The sequence below is a fragment of the Salvelinus alpinus genome, chromosome 21 (genome assembly GCF_045679555.1).
Source record: "Salvelinus alpinus chromosome 21, SLU_Salpinus.1, whole genome shotgun sequence".
Lineage (NCBI taxonomy): Eukaryota > Metazoa > Chordata > Actinopteri > Salmoniformes > Salmonidae > Salvelinus > Salvelinus alpinus.
In genome coordinates, this window is record NC_092106.1 from 29657528 (window position 1) to 29675100 (window position 17573).

The 17573-nt window shown below is 43.7% G+C and overlaps 2 protein-coding genes across 3 annotated transcripts in view; one reads left to right on the top strand and one right to left on the bottom strand.

The window, feature by feature from the left end:
- Nucleotides 1-7: 7 nt before the first annotated feature.
- Nucleotides 8-12036, top strand: ccdc150 (coiled-coil domain containing 150). The gene is made up of 26 exons (XM_071357712.1): nucleotides 8-210; nucleotides 646-1008; nucleotides 1175-1353; nucleotides 1515-1583; nucleotides 1726-1842; nucleotides 1918-2047; nucleotides 2181-2224; nucleotides 2322-2414; nucleotides 5145-5252; nucleotides 5354-5478; nucleotides 5611-5788; nucleotides 6568-6636; nucleotides 6794-6886; nucleotides 7054-7137; nucleotides 7841-7948; nucleotides 8031-8222; nucleotides 8340-8509; nucleotides 8578-8671; nucleotides 8782-8930; nucleotides 9054-9180; nucleotides 9308-9499; nucleotides 9857-9925; nucleotides 10000-10122; nucleotides 10278-10364; nucleotides 10560-10736; nucleotides 11589-12036. Exons 2-26 carry the CDS (start codon nucleotides 648-650, stop codon nucleotides 11745-11747), a joined length of 3297 nt encoding a protein of 1098 aa, XP_071213813.1. The 5' UTR covers nucleotides 8-210; nucleotides 646-647; the 3' UTR covers nucleotides 11748-12036.
- LOC139548204 (endothelin-converting enzyme-like 1) overlaps nucleotides 11824-17573 on the bottom strand; it is a 29986-nt gene continuing 24236 nt past the window's right edge. The window contains exons 8-18 of one of the 2 annotated variants that reach the window (XM_071357714.1): nucleotides 17460-17558; nucleotides 17055-17129; nucleotides 16868-16971; nucleotides 16128-16186; nucleotides 15674-15725; nucleotides 14706-14773; nucleotides 14232-14356; nucleotides 14070-14135; nucleotides 13640-13735; nucleotides 13458-13534; nucleotides 11824-13349 (exon numbers count right to left, since the gene is read on the bottom strand). In XM_071357714.1, the coding sequence (XP_071213815.1) occupies nucleotides 13250-13349; nucleotides 13458-13534; nucleotides 13640-13735; nucleotides 14070-14135; nucleotides 14232-14356; nucleotides 14706-14773; nucleotides 15674-15725; nucleotides 16128-16186; nucleotides 16868-16971; nucleotides 17055-17129; nucleotides 17460-17558 (921 nt within the window). In that variant the 3' untranslated portion in view covers nucleotides 11824-13249. Of the gene's footprint in view, nucleotides 13535-13639; nucleotides 13736-14069; nucleotides 14136-14231; nucleotides 14357-14705; nucleotides 14774-15673; nucleotides 15726-16127; nucleotides 16187-16867; nucleotides 16972-17054; nucleotides 17130-17459; nucleotides 17559-17573 lie in introns of both variants that reach the window. The other variant, XM_071357713.1, reaches the window with a different exon arrangement.

Consider the following 17573-nt stretch of genomic DNA (forward strand, 5'->3'; position numbering starts at 1 on the left):
TACATGAGTTTGTCCAATAAATCTCGTTTCGCTGTGTTTGTTTCCGTAATGGAATACGCCCCAGCTCGAGGCAGTTGCAACTTGCGCTGTTCCGCAAGCGGTGGCCTTTGTGATTTTGAGGCAGTTTCCGAGCGCGGTCGGTTTAAGAGGAAGCTGTGAAGATGCGTCGCTATAGAAACAAATGCAGGAAGTAGCTGCGGGAGATTTCTGGTAAGCAGTATTTTCTGTGATAAGGAGTTTTTTTGATACGTATTTTAGGCATTTATATTAACGTTACTGAATTGTGGTGCATGTATTGGTTTTCACATTAGGAAGTTGTGCGGTTGCTTGGCTCATGTTTAGACGCAAGCTAATGTTAACTTTAGCCAAAACTGTGATTTAGCTAGTACTATCGGTCGTCGGTTCAAATGTTGCACGGACGGGACTTCTGGCTTGATACTGACGACTTGATGGTGTTCGTGAGCACACTAACTACGTTAGTTCGTTAACTTAACAAGCCAGCATATTTGTTTACCTACTTGTCAAACTAGCTAGGTTTATTGCAACCTATGCATTTTACTAAAGTAAAGATGTTCGTCAGCGCATATGTGGGCATCATATACATCTTGATGCTGTGCCCCTTCTCTACCCCCTCCCGCTCACCAGTAATGTCCCGCCCAGTGATCCAGCCCGTGAGTGCAGGGGCCACTGCCCCAGAGGCGTTGTCCCTGCTACACCAGCGTCTCTTGGTGGCGGAGGAGCAGGCAGAGTCTCTCATAAGAGATATGGGCAGTCTGGGAGTGTCTAGAGAGCAGCTCCTGGAGCCCGTGGAGAGGGACCCCATCCAGCGTCCCATTAGCCCCGTGAAGATGCACCGTGCCCTAAGAGAGCCTGGAGGAGAAGGGCTACTGTGGCGCCAGTGTGATGGGCTAGTGAGCAGGGTATGTCGCATGGAGAGCCTCCTGCAGACCCTCAAGCTCACCACTTTTCGCTTGGAGACTGAGAGAGACCTGGATCCCTCACACTCAGGTAATGGCTTTGACAACCTGAATCGAAACAATGTCACAAACACATAAGGGAAGTCGGTCATTTTATATTTTGCTAATGGCGTGTCAACACCATTCTGTTCCTTTTTGGCTCAATCAGTCTTTCTCTTATTTCCTATCCATATCTGTCCCTCTGTCTGCCTGTGCAGCCCATCTGAAGGAGCAGCTGTCTGCGCTGCAGCAGGAGAGTGATGAGGAGCAGAGGGTCTCCAGAAGGGAGGTGATGCGGCTGAGGGACCTGCTCCGCGAGGCCTGTCTGGACAGGGACGAGTCCCGGGGGGAGGTGCAGAGACTGGGGGAGGCCCTGGAGGTCGCCACCACCTCCAAGGTACCCAGACCAACCACATTCCATCTCTCAGCAACACACAGTCTTTGTCAGAGTTTACCCACCTTTTGTTTACTAATACAGCCAAGATGAGTATATGGCAAATATAGGCATTTTCTGATATTTAGATAATAACCCTATACGTTCTGGTACTGTTGTTGCAGATGGATGTAGCTCTGGCTGCAGAGGAGCTGAAGATGGTCAAAGTCCAGATGAGTGAGAAGCTGCTGCAGGTGCGGTCACTGTAGGGGCATCATGGGACAGGGTGTTGGAGTAGGGGATGTCACATGGGCCATCTGACAGAGAAACTCTTGATTTACCTGTGTACCTTAACAAAAAAAAACTTCAACTCTAATGATCCCTAACCTTTTTTAGCTGAAGGAGCAGATGTCCCAGGAGTCTGCTCGGTCTTTTGAGAATGAGAAATCCCACAATGCACTACTTCAGAGGGTGGAGGAGATGGAGAGAGTGGTGGAGATGGAGAGAAGACAGGTACGGTAGGTGTGAAGCAATACAAGCTGAGAAAGAAAACAGAACCATTGATATCCTGTCCCTCTCTGACCCCAGGCCCAGACAGTGCAGGCAGACTGCCATGCCCTGCGTTCTGATGGACAGGCCACTAGACAGAGACTACAAGAGGAGAAGGACAGAGGCCACAGGCTGCAGGAGCAGTGTGAGCAGCTCAAAGGGCAGGCAGGTTAGCAACACTGCATTGTGGATGTTTTCATATTCTGCTTTACAGTGTGGTCCCATCATTTGATGTGCTAGTGTTCCTGAATGACAGATTTCATATGGACAATTAAACGGTTGATCTCTTCATCTATATACAGAGGTAAAAGATTCCCTTGTTTTGGAGTTGACAGGTGAACTAAAAGTAAGTGCCAGCACTTGCGTGATATCAATCAACTGTGTTGAGTGTGTCTACCTGAGTGTGTGTTGTGTGTGTTAATTAGTGTGTATTGTGTATGCAGAGTGCACGGCTAGCCCTGCAGAAGCAGCAGCAGGAGAACAGCAGGTTACTGAGAGATGGAGGAGATCTGAGGACTGCAGCTGACAAAGTCCAAGTCAGTGGCCCACCTCAGAATATACATACTATACATTAAAGACCATTATAAACCGGGTGGTTTGAGTTCTGAAAGCTGTGGTATACCACAGGTTTGACAAAAAAATTACTTTTTACTGTTCTAATTTTGTTGGTAACCAGTTTATAATAGCAATAAGAAACCTCAGGGGTTTGTGGTATATGGCCAATATACCACAGCTAAAGCCTGTATCCAGGCACACCGCGTTGCGTCGTGCTTAAGAACAGACCGTAGCCGTGGTATATTGGTTATATACCACACCTCCTCGGGCCTTATTGCTTAATTATACCATGGCATTGTTGAATACTTATTTCTTATTGGCTTGAAGGTCATTCTAGAGCGTTCATTATTGCCCTATAACGCACAGTATATTTGCACGGTATAATTCAATGGCTATAGTTCATTCTTACATGTTCTACAGTTGAAGTCGGAAGTTTACATACACCTTAGCCAAGTACATTTAAACTCAGTTTTTCACAATTCCTGATATTTAATCGTAGTAAAAATTCCCTGTCTTAGGTCAGTTAGGATCGCCACTTTATTTTAAGAATGTGAAATGTCAGAATAATGGTAGAGAGAATTATTTATTTCAGATTTTATTTCTTTCATCACATTCCCAGTGGGTCAGAAATTTACATAAACTCAATTAGTATTGGTAGCATTGCCTTTAAATTGTTTAACTTGGGTCAAACGTTTCGGGTAGCCTTCCACAAGCTTCCCACAATAAGTTGGGTGAATTTTGGCCAATTCCTCCTGACAGAGCTGGTGTAACTGAGTCAGGTTTGTAGGCCTCCTTGCTCGCACTCACTTTTTTTTGTTCTGCCCACAAATGTTCTATGGGATTGAGGTCAGGGCTTTGTGATGGCTACTCCAATAACATGACTTTGTTGTCCTTAAGCCATTTTGCCACAACTTTGGAAGTATGCTTGGGGTCGTTGTCCATTTGGAAGACCCATTTGCGACCAAGCTTTAACTACCTGACTGATGTCTTGAGATGTTGCTTCAATATATCCACATACTTTTCCTTCCTCATGATGCCATTTATTTTGTGTAGTGCACCAGTCCCTCCTGCAGCAAAGCACCCCCACAACATGATGCTGCCACCCCCGTGCTTCACGTTTGGAATGGTGTTCTTCGGCTTGCAAGCCTCCCCCTTTTTCCTCCAAACATAACGATGGTCATTATGGCCAAACAGTTCTATTTTTGTTTGATCAGACCAGAGGACATTTCTCAAAAAAGTATGATCTTTGTCCCCATGTGCATTTGCAAACCGTAGTCTGGCTTTTTTTATGGCGGTTTTGGAGCAGTGGCTTCTTCCTTGCTGAGCGGCCTTTCAGGTTATGTCGGTATCGGACTCGTTTTACTGTGGATAAAGATACTTTTGTACCTGTTTCCTCCAGCATCTTCACAAGGTCCTTTGCTGTTGTTCTGGGATTGATTTGCACTTTTCGCACCAAAGTACGTTCATCTCTAGGAGACAGAATGCGTTTCCTTCCTGAGCGGTAGGACGGCTGCGTGGTCCCATGGTGTTTATACTTGCGTACTATTGTTTGTACAGATGAACGTGGTACCTTCAGGCCTTTTTTTTTTAAATCCACAAAAGCTCTGACAAAGGCCGTGAGGCTTATTTAATATCAGTGATACTATCAAGAGCAGTGTGCAGTTTCCTTTTTCCTTCATCTTGTTCAACTGTTGCCATGCACCTGCAAAAAAGATTGCTCAGATGTGCGAGTGCCTTTTGAATTTGGACCTTCAGGCATTTGTAAATTGCTCCCAAGGATGAAGCAGACTTGTGTAGTTCTACAATTTATTTCCTGGGGTCTTGGCTCATTTCTTTTGATTTTCCCATGATGTCAAGCAAAGAGGCACTGAGTTTGAAGGTAGGCCTTGAAATACATCCACAGGTACACCTCCAATTGACTCAAATGATGTCAATTAGCCTATCAGAAGCTTCTAAAGCCATGACATCATTTTCTGGAATTTTCCAAGCTGTTTAAAGGCACAGTCAACTTAGTGTATGTAAACGTCTGACCCACTGGAATTGTGATACAGTGAATTATAAGTGTTGTAAACAATTGTTGGAAGAATGACTTGTGTCATGCACAAAGTAGATGTCCTAACCGACTTGCCAAAACTATAGTTTTGGAGTGGTTGAAAAACTAGTTTTAATGACTCCAACCTAAGTGTATGTAAACTTCTGACTTCAACTGTATGTTTGAGCTGCTTTTGAAAGCAAAAGTCAAATTGGAAACATTATTGGCTTTGTTGAAATCTAGGACTGATGGTTTGGTTAACTAGCAAAACTAGCAAGTCTGTTTGTTTGGTTATCATGGCAACTACTGTTGCTATCTAGTAAACCCCCTAGCAACTTCATTGGAGGTTGAACAAATTTCTACTGGCAAATTAACACATTTCTAGTGGCAAATGTGGTAAATTTTGGCCATGGTATTAAAGGGATAATCAACTTTGTGTTCTCTCGATAATAATGCAATTCTGTGGAAGGTCAGTTCCACTCCGCTGGCACGTCGTGGAACACACCTTCCACGTCATTCATTCTTTTCCATAGAACGCATATCCCATCGTTGGCTATCCCTTATTATTTTTTTTAAATAGATTGCAGTATATTTCTCAGACCATGTGTAGATTACCAATTAATCATGAAAAAACTCAGGAATAAATGGTGACATTTTGCTCTCTCATTTCCTCTCACAGGCATTTAACAACCAGTTGGAGAGTCAGTGCTCTGAGTTGAGTTCAGCCCTACGTTCTCTTACTGTGGACAAATCCAAGCTACAGACTGAATACCAGGCTAGTATTAAGGTACTGCCTCTAGCCCTCTTCACACACACACACACACACACACACACACACACACACACTAGTACAGGCTACATGTTATTCTGTTCCTGTGTCTCTCTCAGGCAGAGAGAAGTCGTGTGACAACGCAGTTGCAGGAGCAAGACCTCCTGCTGGATGCAGCCAGACGCAACATCCAGGCAGAACTGCAGGGGGCGCTATCAGCTAAAGTTAAATTGCAAATGGAACTGTGGGTGCTAAAGCTAACTGCAAATATTCATAGGAATGAATAATCTCTATGAATGAGGAATGAATAGGCTCTCAATGATAATGCTAGCCACACACATCCACCAATAACAGCCCCTGTCTTTCTGCTCCACAGGGAGACTCTGAAGGTTGACCACACCCAACTTCTTCAGCGTTCCAAGGTTGCCCAAGAGACAGTTGCCACTCAGCGGGAGCTGTTGGAGCGTACCATTGAGAGGCTGCGGGGGAATCTGAACTCGGCTGTAAAGGAAGGGGAGGTCATGAGGACAGACTGGGACTGTGCAAAGACTGAGGTGCAGCTGCCTTGTCTCTTAGAAAATACATAGCCTAAGAATATAAGGTTGTGTGATAGAAAAATCACAAGATTATGTTTAATACTGTTTATGCATCAAATGGTTGTTTTATGCAATAGAATAGGGTTCTATTAGTACTCTCTCATCTGTGTTTGTGTGAACTGAGAGGTGCCTCTGAGGCTTAACGCTGACAATTGATTTATGAATGGTTTGGTTTCATAGAATGCATTTCATAGAATGAGTTGGTGGTTGTTTAATTTAAGGTACCAGGGAGAGATGGCTCGGGTATGGATAATGATGAGAGGAACCTTGTCTTAGCGGCCAAACTCTGGTTTCTATACAATAACAACAGTCTTCACAGCAAATGCTATCTGGCTGGGGGATACTCCTCTTTCATATATCAAGTCTCACCTTTTGACCCATTCCACACATCTGCTGTTTGTCATGTAGACTAAGAGGGTGTATCTTTGCTATAAAATATATATATTTGTATTCTTTCTATGTCAGAGCTCTCAGCATAACACTCAAGAGTGTTGGGTCAACGAGCCTCATTATTGCAGAGCACTTACTCTATGCTCCCTTATTAATACGTTTTGAAAAAATGAATGTCCTGATTGGTGATGGATCTTGTCTCTCCTCGTTATTGAGAATTTCCATGACTATTTTAGAATTTCCACGACTATTTTTAAAGCTTAACTGAGCTTTGCATTGTCTCTTTTTATAGTTTCTGTGGATGTCCTTAAATGTTATGCCCCTATCTCTCTGTTTTTGGGTTACAGATGTGCATTGTGGTAACCAAGCTAGAGGTTGAGAGGAGTGCAATGGAAACGCAACTCGCTAATGTCAAGGTACTGTACTGCCAATGATCTCTGATCTCTGACAACGATTCAGACTGATCTCAGACCTGTATGAAAAGGACCTCCGCATTCACAGTGAATACACTTCTTGTCCGAATCTGACCATAGCTTTCTTAACTGTCCACTTTGCATCCTGTGTGATTGACAGTTGGAGGCAGGATCTCTGAACTCCACCTTGCAGAAGCAGGAGGAGGAGAACAGGAGGCTCATGGGAAAACTGGCTGTCATGGAGCATCAGCAGGTGAGAGATCCATTCAGTATCTAGAGACTGGGGTCACATCACTTTAAATCTGTCCATCCATAGTGAATGTGTGTTTGTATGTAACATGCTTTCTCTATTTTATTTCTCCATCCTGACCGTTTCCTCTTTCCCCTCACCTCTCAACTCGTGGTGTCCTCTTTACCCAGAATGCTCAGCAGCAGGTGGAGCAGATGCTTAAGGAGCTGACGGATAGTAAGAACAACCTGGCCTATGAGAAAGGGAAGCTACAGGTAAGGAGTTTACACTAAAACCATTGGTGGAAAAGGTACCTGATTTATCATACTTAAGTAAAGGTAATGATACCTTTATAGAAAATTACTCACATAAAAGTGAATGTCACCCAGTAAAATACTACTGGAGTAAAAGTCTAAAAGTATTTGGTTTTAAATGTACTTAAGTATCAATAGTAAATGTTATTGCTAAAATATACATACGTATCAAAAGTAAAAGCATCAATCATTTCAAATTCCTTACAAACATTTTCTTGTTTTTTAATTTTATTTACGGATAGTCAGGGGCACACTTCAACACTCAGACATAATTGACAAATTAAGCATGTGTGTTTAGTGAGTCCACGAGATCAGAGGCAGTAGGGATGACCAGCAATGTTCTCTTAATAAGTGTGTGAATTGGACCCTTTTCCTATCCTGCTAAGCATTCAAAATGTAACGTGTACTTTGGCATGTCAGGGAAAATGTATGGAGTAAAAGGTCAATTATTTTCTTTAGGAATGTAGAGGAGTAAAAGTACTCAAAAATATAAATAGTAAAGTACAGATACCCAGCAAACCTGCTATAGTACTTTAAAAGTATTTTTTACTTAAGTACTTTATACCACTGACTAAAACACACTGGCCATACCTCTTAATGTGTGTGTGTTGATGTATCCTCATGTTGAAGTGTGTTTCCTCCTAATGCTCTTCCTCTTCACCAGACCAGGGTAGATCAACTCCAGGAGGAGCTGCAAGCTTTAAGGGACACCCATGTAGAAAGTGTCCAACAATGCAAGCTGAGCTCTGTGTTAGAGAACAAGTACACACAGGTACACACACTCATGGTGGTAATGTAGTAATGTGTCAAAAACAAGGTGACTCCCTAACATACACCTGTCTACTCCCTTACAGGTCAGCTCTGAAATTAGCACCCTGAAGACAACCTGTCATAAACTGGAGGCTCAGCTCAGACAGGCCCAGGCTGAAGTCCAGGTGAAGGAGGGGGAGGCGATGTCGTTGGTGGCAGCCAGAGACGAGGCTCTGCGGGACAGCCAGGCCCTGAGGGGACAACTGGACAAACTGCAGGAGCAGCACAGGGACAAGGTCAGAGTGCTAGTAAAATGGTTACCCAACCTGGGTCCTGGAGAGCTACAGGGTGTGTGCAGGCTTTTGCTCCAGACCAGCACTAACCCACCTGATTTTGCTCTGTTTGTCCTGTAGCTGTGTGAGCTGGAGGGCTGGCTAGGTGTGTCTCGTCAGGGTGGGGGCAGTGTGGCTCAGACCCTGGAGAACGTTTTGGTCTCCCACTCCCGTCTGCAACACAACACTGAGACAGTACAGAAGGAGCTGGGGAGACGAGAGCAGGAGCTGGCCTCACTCAGGAGAGACAGGTCTGTGTGTCTGTGTCTGTGTTGTGCGTGTATATGGGTGTATGTTTGAACAACCATGTCTTTTTCAGACTGCAGGGTCAGAGAGAGATTCAGAAGCTACATGCAGAGGTGGAGAAGCTCCAAGACATCATGGCAACAAGTAACTCCAAGAAGAACAAAATGGTAACTACATCATTAATGAGTCATAAACACACATACACACATACCCACAAACAGCTCTTAGCTTTTAGTAGTAATAATAGTAGTTTACAAAGATATGTTTGATTGTCTAGCTGGAGCCCTTGCGTAAGGCCCTGGATGTGGCAAGGCTAGATAACAAGAAACTAGCCCAAAGTTTAGAGCAGGCTGTGTTGGCCAACAGCACTCTGCAGGCCAACCTGGACCGAGCCAGAGACCAACACCAGAGCACCATCACACAGAGGTAACTAAGAGGGACTAATGTGGATAGTGGGAGTTTATTTAAGTGTGGTTTAAATATGTGAAAGCGTACATGGTTACTTTGCATGAATGTGACATTCATGTCTATATTTTGCGTGTATATCAGAGAGGTGGAGCTGGCTGAGGCCAGGGCAGAGATTGGTCGATGGTCAGAGCATCTGGAATCTATGAAGCTTCAGATGAGGAAAGAGAGGGACTCCGTGAAGAGGTTGTCACAGAGAGAAATCTCAGAGGTACTGCACACTATCTCATACTCCATCGCTTCTGTCCATCAGTCAGAACTCTAAATATCATCCTTCCTCTTTCCTCACCCCTCTTTATTTCTCTTTCCCTTCTGTTTGTGTGTGTCTCTCTCTTCAGTTGAGAAAGGCTTTTGAGGACTTGTCAGCTAGGTCAGGTGACCTCTCCAGGGCAAATCGGGAGCTGCGGGAGAAGACGTCTGAGTTGGAGAAAGTGGTGTCCAATCAGAAAGCCCGTCTCAGAGATCAGAAGACACAGCTCAAGCAACACCTGGATAATAGAGCCACTCTGGGCAACTCTCTGAAAATAAAAGTATCTACAGTACTGTCTACTATATCAAATCAAAGTGTATTGGTCGCGTACACATTTTAGGAGATGTTATAGAGGGTGCAGCAAAATGCTTATGTTACTAGCTCCTAACAATGCAGTAAAATGTCAAACAAGTACACATAATCATAGTAATAAAAAAAAAAGACTACAATAAATCTTAATGTCTGACTAGAAATGTTCTGCGCAAATAATGTAAGAATTAACACGCACACAAAATAATAAAAAATACTTCAAAGTTAGCTAGGAGTAAGAAACAGGGTGGCCGGGTCTGTTGGTGCCATCTTGTGGACAAGCACCTGCTAAACCAGATGTCCTATTTTTGTGACCCTCTGCACTCAGGACATGGAGGGTGAACTAAAGAGCCTCAAGACCTTGAAGGATCAGTATCAGAAGAAGAACTATGAGCAGGTAGGACACTTTCTACACCTGTGGATGTTTACAGTATGGTATACATCAGTCACCATTGTCCGGTCTGTTTTCAGAGTGAGTTGATCCAGCAGTTCCGGTCCGAGACATTATCCCTCCAGCGGGAGCTACGGCGCCTGTCCTCCAGCCAGGAGGGGGAGCTAGAGGCTGAGAGGGAGCTGAGACACGTCATGCAAGGGGTTACGTCTCTCTGTCATAAGCTAGCCTCGCTTAACTCAATGTTTTTAAATGGCTTCATTTAATCTCCTTTACTTCTTGACTTTGATGGCATATTGAGAGACAGCCATGTCTGTTTATAGTCTGCATATGTGTGTTTCTGTGTTTGTCCTAGCAGAGGCTGGAGGAGAGCATCAAGAAGCTGCAGGAGGCCAAAGACCAGGCAGAGCAGAAAATGAAAGAGGTCAGCCTGGAGTCACAGCAGGTAATCTCTCCCTCAACCACCCGGAGTCAAGACAATTTAATTTGTTCTGCTCCCTCATCTTCAACACCTCCTTGGTCATTAATTCTCTCACTCTGTATCTCCGTCTGTTAAGTGTGTGCACCTAAATAGCCCCTGACGGGTGAGTAAAGTTGAACTGAATTGGAATTCTCCTGACATGCTTGTCCCCACACTCAGATATCAGAGAACCTAGAGGAAGCTCACAGTTGGTTCCGGTCCAAGTTTGACAGCCTGAAGAGTGATGGAGAGCCAAACAGGTCCATGGGGGACGAGGAACCACAAGAAAATGGAGACTATACCCTGGGAAGCAGTAAAGGGGGTGCACACAGTTCATCATGCAAACGCAACAGAAAGGTGCTTTTCTCTCATATCACTTTATCAACTCTCACTAATAATGAGTCTGCAGTCCTCTCAGCTTTTATGCCTTCTTTGTTTGGTGTTTCAATGGTACCTCTTTACCACAGTTCTCCCAAAGTGACTCCATTAAACTCAATGAAAGAGACTCTAGGGAGTGCTAAAATCCCTGAGTGAAAAGTATGTCTTAACTGGCTGAGAAATTCAGAGAATTGTCCAATCTGTAGGAGTAAGAATTACAGCTATTCATTAACTTATAAAATATTAACTTATAGTCCTCACAACCTCTTAGCTCTAAAAGCGTTATTGGGTAAATGTTTGGTTCTCTTGGGGGGGGGGGGTTTAAAGAGCTGAGAATTTTCTCGGTTGCAGGCACAGACTATTCAAATTTTTCAGGGAAGGAGATTTCTAGTAAAAAAGGAGGTACTGAGTAAATTTGCTGTACAAAAATGTTTCATTGTAGTGCCGATTTTAAAGCCCTTCACCAAAGTTAACAAAGACGACGTGCAGAACTATAGCTGGAAAAACATATCAGGGTTTGAACCATCCAATTTAATATTTTTGAATTACGGCCATGACTTTGCCCTGAGCATTTTTTAAGCACGCACCTTATTGAAAGCCCTTGGTGGGAATTTTAACACCAGTTGTGTGATCCAAATAAATTTGTCAGACACTTTATAAAAATGGCCTGAGGTGTTCGTCTCAATGGGTTTATTCTGTGTCTTGTCAAAGAGAGTGGTGTTGTCTTACAGACAGTTACCCAGTGGCTATGGGGATGTGTACTTGAACAGGATGAGAGTGGTTCTGGATGTAGACTCATAAGTTCTCTATTTTATTCTTGTCATGCTCCAGACTCGGTGTGATAGCAGGCCTCCAGAACCTCCAGAGTGGGAGAGATGGAGATCCACCATGCAACGCTGGGAGACCAAGAGAGAGCTGGCTCGCATTGCAAATGGATACAAACCTGGTGGGACACATGCGCTAACACACTCACACGGACACACACAATAAGACACGCATACTGTATAGCACACACACACACACACGCACGCACTGAACCAAGGCACATGGAGAAACCAACCCCTCACACAATGATCCCTTTTATTTATCCAAAACATTGAACACCAAGAAATATGAGCGAGATAGCAGCTGAATGTGATGTCATCCTTTCTCAGTCTGCACTGTGTAAAGCTGGTTTTGAACATGCTGTTTTCAGAATAAGAACTGTACAATTATACAAAGATTGTTCTTATTTTTAGATTCTTCATACAAAATTATAATATTACTGTGTACAAATGTTTTTTTGACTGGATTCACAGTTTTTTATGTACAGAATATAGATGATTTGTTATGACTGAGGAATGTCAATGATATTGATCCTTCCTTTGAAAGCTTCTTGCCTGTGCAGACCAGCCAGAGTGAGTATGCGCTGTATCAAGGAAGGCCCTAGAGTTAACATAATCCAATAGAAATGGCTCTGTTTAAGTTTTCCAATAGGATGGATGATGTTGTTCAACAGGTTCATGCTTCTATCTTAAACACAATCGTCATGCTAAAGAATCCATACTCTGAGACATGGGGAGATTGGAGTCTCCGGTGGATTGAGAAGCATAGTTCACCTTGATGTACACTAAGGTGTGAGGGGTTAATGGTTCAGACAGACTAGTCCAGGATGTTCCATCACTATTCTTTGCCACTGGGGACACACTTAGCTACAAATCCTGAGCAAAAGGTCACTATGGATTCAAAACCGTACATACTCACAGTAACACCATTCCAATGGTGTCCAGAAGGCCAAGACCAGACAGGTAACAACAGTCAAGACGAACAAGGTCTCCACATCGGAGACCACCTCTGTTCAGCCACTGGACGGCAGCATGGCAGCACGGTGTCCACTATTTACCTCATAGAAAAGACTCCCAAAAACATTGGCAGGCAAAACACTGATCTGAGTAAATGCAGTCCATACTGGCAGTACGATCCCCAATCCCTTCTACACAAAGTTCTTTAATATGATTTAATAACACTTTTTACTACTGTCAACATCTGACGTTTAAGTGATTGAAATAATTAATGAATTGACATGACAATTCAAAACCAAAAAAGTAATCCCATGACACATGTTGAAAAAAAAAAGAGTAAATATATAATTAAATGATGTGCTTGACTTGGATTGAAATAGGTGCCGGTACTCATTTTGGGTACAGGAGCTCCACAATACTTTGAGCTAATAATATTCTATAAGAGGAACAGGAGCTCAAGCGGTAGAACATTTGAGATGCCAGTACTCCGCACCGGTGAACTCCTGCCCAAGTCAAGCACTGGATATGTACATGAGTAATCATGGTTTTGCCTGGTGGAGATGTCATTATTTGCTTGCAAATTCTGTGATAAGAGAAAAAGGTAGTCCCAGGATTGAGATGGAAGTGAATCTGAACAGAACACCTCAGACAGGTTGGCGAGGAGAGGTCACAGGTAAGTTCTTGTTGTTGGTGGGTGGAGGAGTTCAGAGGTCACCATACAGAACACTTGTTGACAGGATGCATGGGGGAACCCTTTGGACAATGAAACACTCGGGCAAACTCATCAAACTGGGACACGCTGCCAATCACCCTGCAGGGGAGGAGGGGAGAGATAACGGTCCAATCAGAGAGGGGATTCATATTATGTACGGCCTGTGATAGGCTGATGCACATCAGAAATGTGAGGAAGTGTATGTACCTGTAATGCTCTGGTGCGTGCTTGTCAGTCAGTAGCTGCAGGTATATGGACTGAGACCGTCTCTTCATACACCAGTTCTGAGAGGAGACAGTTCGCAGTAAAGGCCGTAAAAAATATAATCTTTACTCCCACTGCAACAACAAAATGATTCCCAGGCCGAAACAACACTACATAGTTTGTACCTGTGCGAAGGCGATGAAGAGTAGTTGTTCATGTGTGTATTTGAGTCCAGGGAGAGGTCTTTCTGGACCATGTTCTCTGATCCACTTCTGATATGCCTGGAGAGAGGGAGAAGATGGAGAGAGTGAAACAGAAATGGATAGAGGTAGAGAGAGAGATGAGATTTGAGTCCTGGGTTTACAGACAGCTTGTAATTAGTCCATAGAGACAGTGATTGAGGGCTCTATTCAATGCGATAGAAACTTAAAGATAATTTCCGATTGAGCCGACATGCAGCGTTTACCATGGATGCATTCTCCTCTAAAGCAGGAACATTTCTTTTAAATGTCAATGATAAGTTGAACTTCCGTAATGCGGATTGAATAGATCCCTGACAGAGAGTAATCAGTCATGATTGACAGCTAGCACAGTCTATTGGAAGATTTCACTCACAAAATAAGACAGTTTAAGGCCTCCCATGTCTGCTATATTCTCCCCCAGAGTCAGACGGCCATTCACCTGCAGACACACAGGGGAAAGATATCATTACAACTCCCATTACAAGTGTGTGTGAGTGTCCAGTAAGCAGAACAACAAGGTATGCTATGCACCCACTTTCTGGTTATAGACGGTGAAGTTGTCGTAGAGTTTAACGATGCACTCTGCTTTCTTCTGAAACTTCTTGTATGACTCCTCTGTCCACCACTGCTTCAGGTTGCCGTGGCCATCATACTGTCCCCCTAAGAGTAAGATGACATCACTTAGCATGGGGGTCACTATTTGGCCAGGCTGCAAGGTACAGTTGGCTATAGCCTTTTACTCTGTCTGAAGTCATTTGACTGATTTCATTGGTTGGGATAGGGGGAGGCGGAACTTCCGTACCTTGCAGCATGGACTGATAGTGACAACCCACTTAGATGGGGGCACGAGGCTTAAGTTAGGATGACCAATTTGGACAAAGACATGAACCCCTTATTCAGAACTGATACTGACATTACAGTTTTACTACTGTTAGGCTACAACTGTTCATACCCTATTGGATTTTAGGCTTTTCTAGGACTTATTTAAGACAAGGAAGCGTTCTCTCACCCCAGTCATCATATCCATGTGTCAGCTCATGACCGATGATGGCTCCTATTCCTCCATAGTTCAGAGATCTAGAGGGGGAGAGGGGAGGGATGAGTTACTAATCACTTAACATTTGAGGACATCAACATAATGTATATTTATAATAACACAGTATAACACAAACTGATAAACTTCTGTTCAGCATGAAGTTCTAGCCCCCGTCCTGAAGGGGACAGTAGAGTATTACATACATCATAATCTGACCTGTTGATATCATATCTAAATGTTATTAATAACTGAAGAGTGTGAGAGTCCTGGCCACCTCTCCTTGACCCGGGTGGGTGAGGAGTGTTTAGTGTAGTTTGGCAGACCATGCAGATGGAGACTGATACGATGCAGGGACGGCCAGAGGCTCGGGGCTATCCACATGGCTAAGTCTGAAAATGACTTTCTGACAGGATGTCGATACCCTGCTGAGAGTTGCCCTCCAAACCTGAATAAAATAACTGGCTGAGTGAGGCTTCATTACCCGGGGCCTAATAGCAGCGCTGGACTAGCCTCAGTCTTCATGGCAGGTTAGGGCTACTGCAGTAATAACTCCAGGGAACGGGACCACGATCACGCACACACATCTAATATCATATTCCATTCATCAGTATGCATGGGTGGAAACAGCGGTCGTTTATGTGGAGTGGTGGTGATCACTTCTAATGGAATAAGTATGTGAATAAATAATACCGTGCCGTGAGAGTTGAGGGTTGCAGTATAACTGTGACCATTAATGGAAAGGGGAATGGTTTGGAGGTAGAACACGAGGGGTAATGTAGGAGGAAAGCATTGGTAATGCTGTAGAAGGGTTGTCCTGGAGTGCTACAGTACAGCGGGTGCAGGCTTTTGTTCCAATCTAGTAGGCTACTAACTAACTCACTTGATACAACTAATCAGTGTCTTAATTAGCAGTTGATTAAAATATTCAGAGTTGTACTCACTGTGGAAACTCGGGGTCGTACAGCGTGGGCTGAAGGATTCCAGCGGGAAATACTAAAAGTAAAGAAAGAGATGATAGCAGAAGATAAAGAGAGAGGTAGGGAGGCAGTGATACAGTATAAGAGGAGTAGATAGAGGTAGGGTAACCATTAGCTCTTGTGGCTGATGGCTGTGTTTGTCTGGCCCTCTCTGTCGTCTGCTGCCTGCTCTGTAACTCACCATTGATTTTTCTGGGAAGTAAATCCTCGAAGCAGATACAGACACCACTAGAGGCCAAGACTGAGGGGAGATGACAGTGTGCGGGGCTGGTGTAAGTAAGTGAATGCAGAATAAGTGTGTTAGGGCGTGTGGGTGCCTCATCACATGGATGGACCAGACAGAAGAAGAAGAGGAGGAGTGTGTTATCTTGTATATACTAAGAGCGTTGATGTGCTATGGGATCACACACTGACTCACCCATTTGGTTCTTGTTTGGGAGATGGTAGGCATTGAGGGCCTGAGGGGGAAGGAGCCACCTGAGAGGGAAACAAAGTCAATCAGAGATCTATTAATCCTACATTCACTAAACATCTTCAAACAACAAGAGACACAAAGACATTTCTCAAGTGTCACAGGCAATTTGTTTCAAAACCTTTGAGTTTTTTTTAAGGTGAAAATATTCTATATTTATTCCAATATTGATAATTCATGTCTGCATAAGAAAACAGTCCCTTCGTCATAATCTTTCAATCCAGGCGCATCGATTTGAAGACATTTCCCAAATTAATAACTTTGAAATTCAGAGATGCCCTTGTTCTGGTGGGAAAGACGGATGGCCCTACAGACAGCGGAGAGATGGGGAGACGGGTGGAGGGATGAGGACATGTTTTCTCTGCAGAGGGAGAGATTAATGATGAAAGGAGTATATTTGTGATAGAGGAAGTCATGATTTGGCAGTACTGGGTGGAGGGCTTCAGCTTGTTCGGACACAAGATCAGTTTTGAGTTCTGTCCTAGGAGCACATTTTAAACAGTTACACAAAAGACGAGCTTATGGTATCTTCAATTTGTAGGTACATCACTTGTATACTCTTCACTTCAATTACTCTTGTCATAAAATGTGAGGTTTTGTGTCAAGAGGTGCATAGAACTTTGAATCTGTGTGTAGTTGTGTTATTGTGAGACTGAACATCTGGAGCAGTTGAAAGCATCACTTACGCGGTCTTGTCCACCTGCTTGTGGATCTTCTTGACAGACATCTTGATGTTAAAATTAATACTGTTGAGGATGTTTTTGAAATAGGTATTTTCATCCACATCAAACTGGAGAACAAATAACAGAGTTGGAGAGAGTCAATGAGAGCAAGAGAGAGAGAGTACGTCTGTGAGAGTAAAAGTGGTCTCACCCCATACTCCTGGTCTATGAGCTCTGGTTTGAGTAGGAAGTCTGGATAGCCTGTCATCACCATCATATGCTGCAGCTGAGAGAAGGAAGGGAGGAAAGGGTCAGAGAAAAGAGGGGAAGAGAGAGTGAAAGAGACTTTGCACATATTTAGCCGACATATCCTTCATAGACCACACACACACGACCAGCTAATCAAGCAGACTGTTATAATGGGATTACACTGGAGCACTTTTGTTTCAGCAAGTGCTCTAAAAGGATTAAGACTTTACATTCTGAAAGTATCAGACAACATACTGAGATAGGGATTTAATAAACCAGTATTAAACTGATCCAGAATAAAACAACCCCTGCTTTCATCCTACGTTGTACTACAGTAGGCCTATTTGAGATAGTGTGGTATCCTGACCTTGGCCTTGGCTGCCTCCTTGGTCACCTCATCCATCCAGTCCAGCTCTTGCAGCCGGAGGTCCAGTGAGTGCTTTATGTCCTCTACCAGCTCCTGTACCTGAGGGAAGAGGTC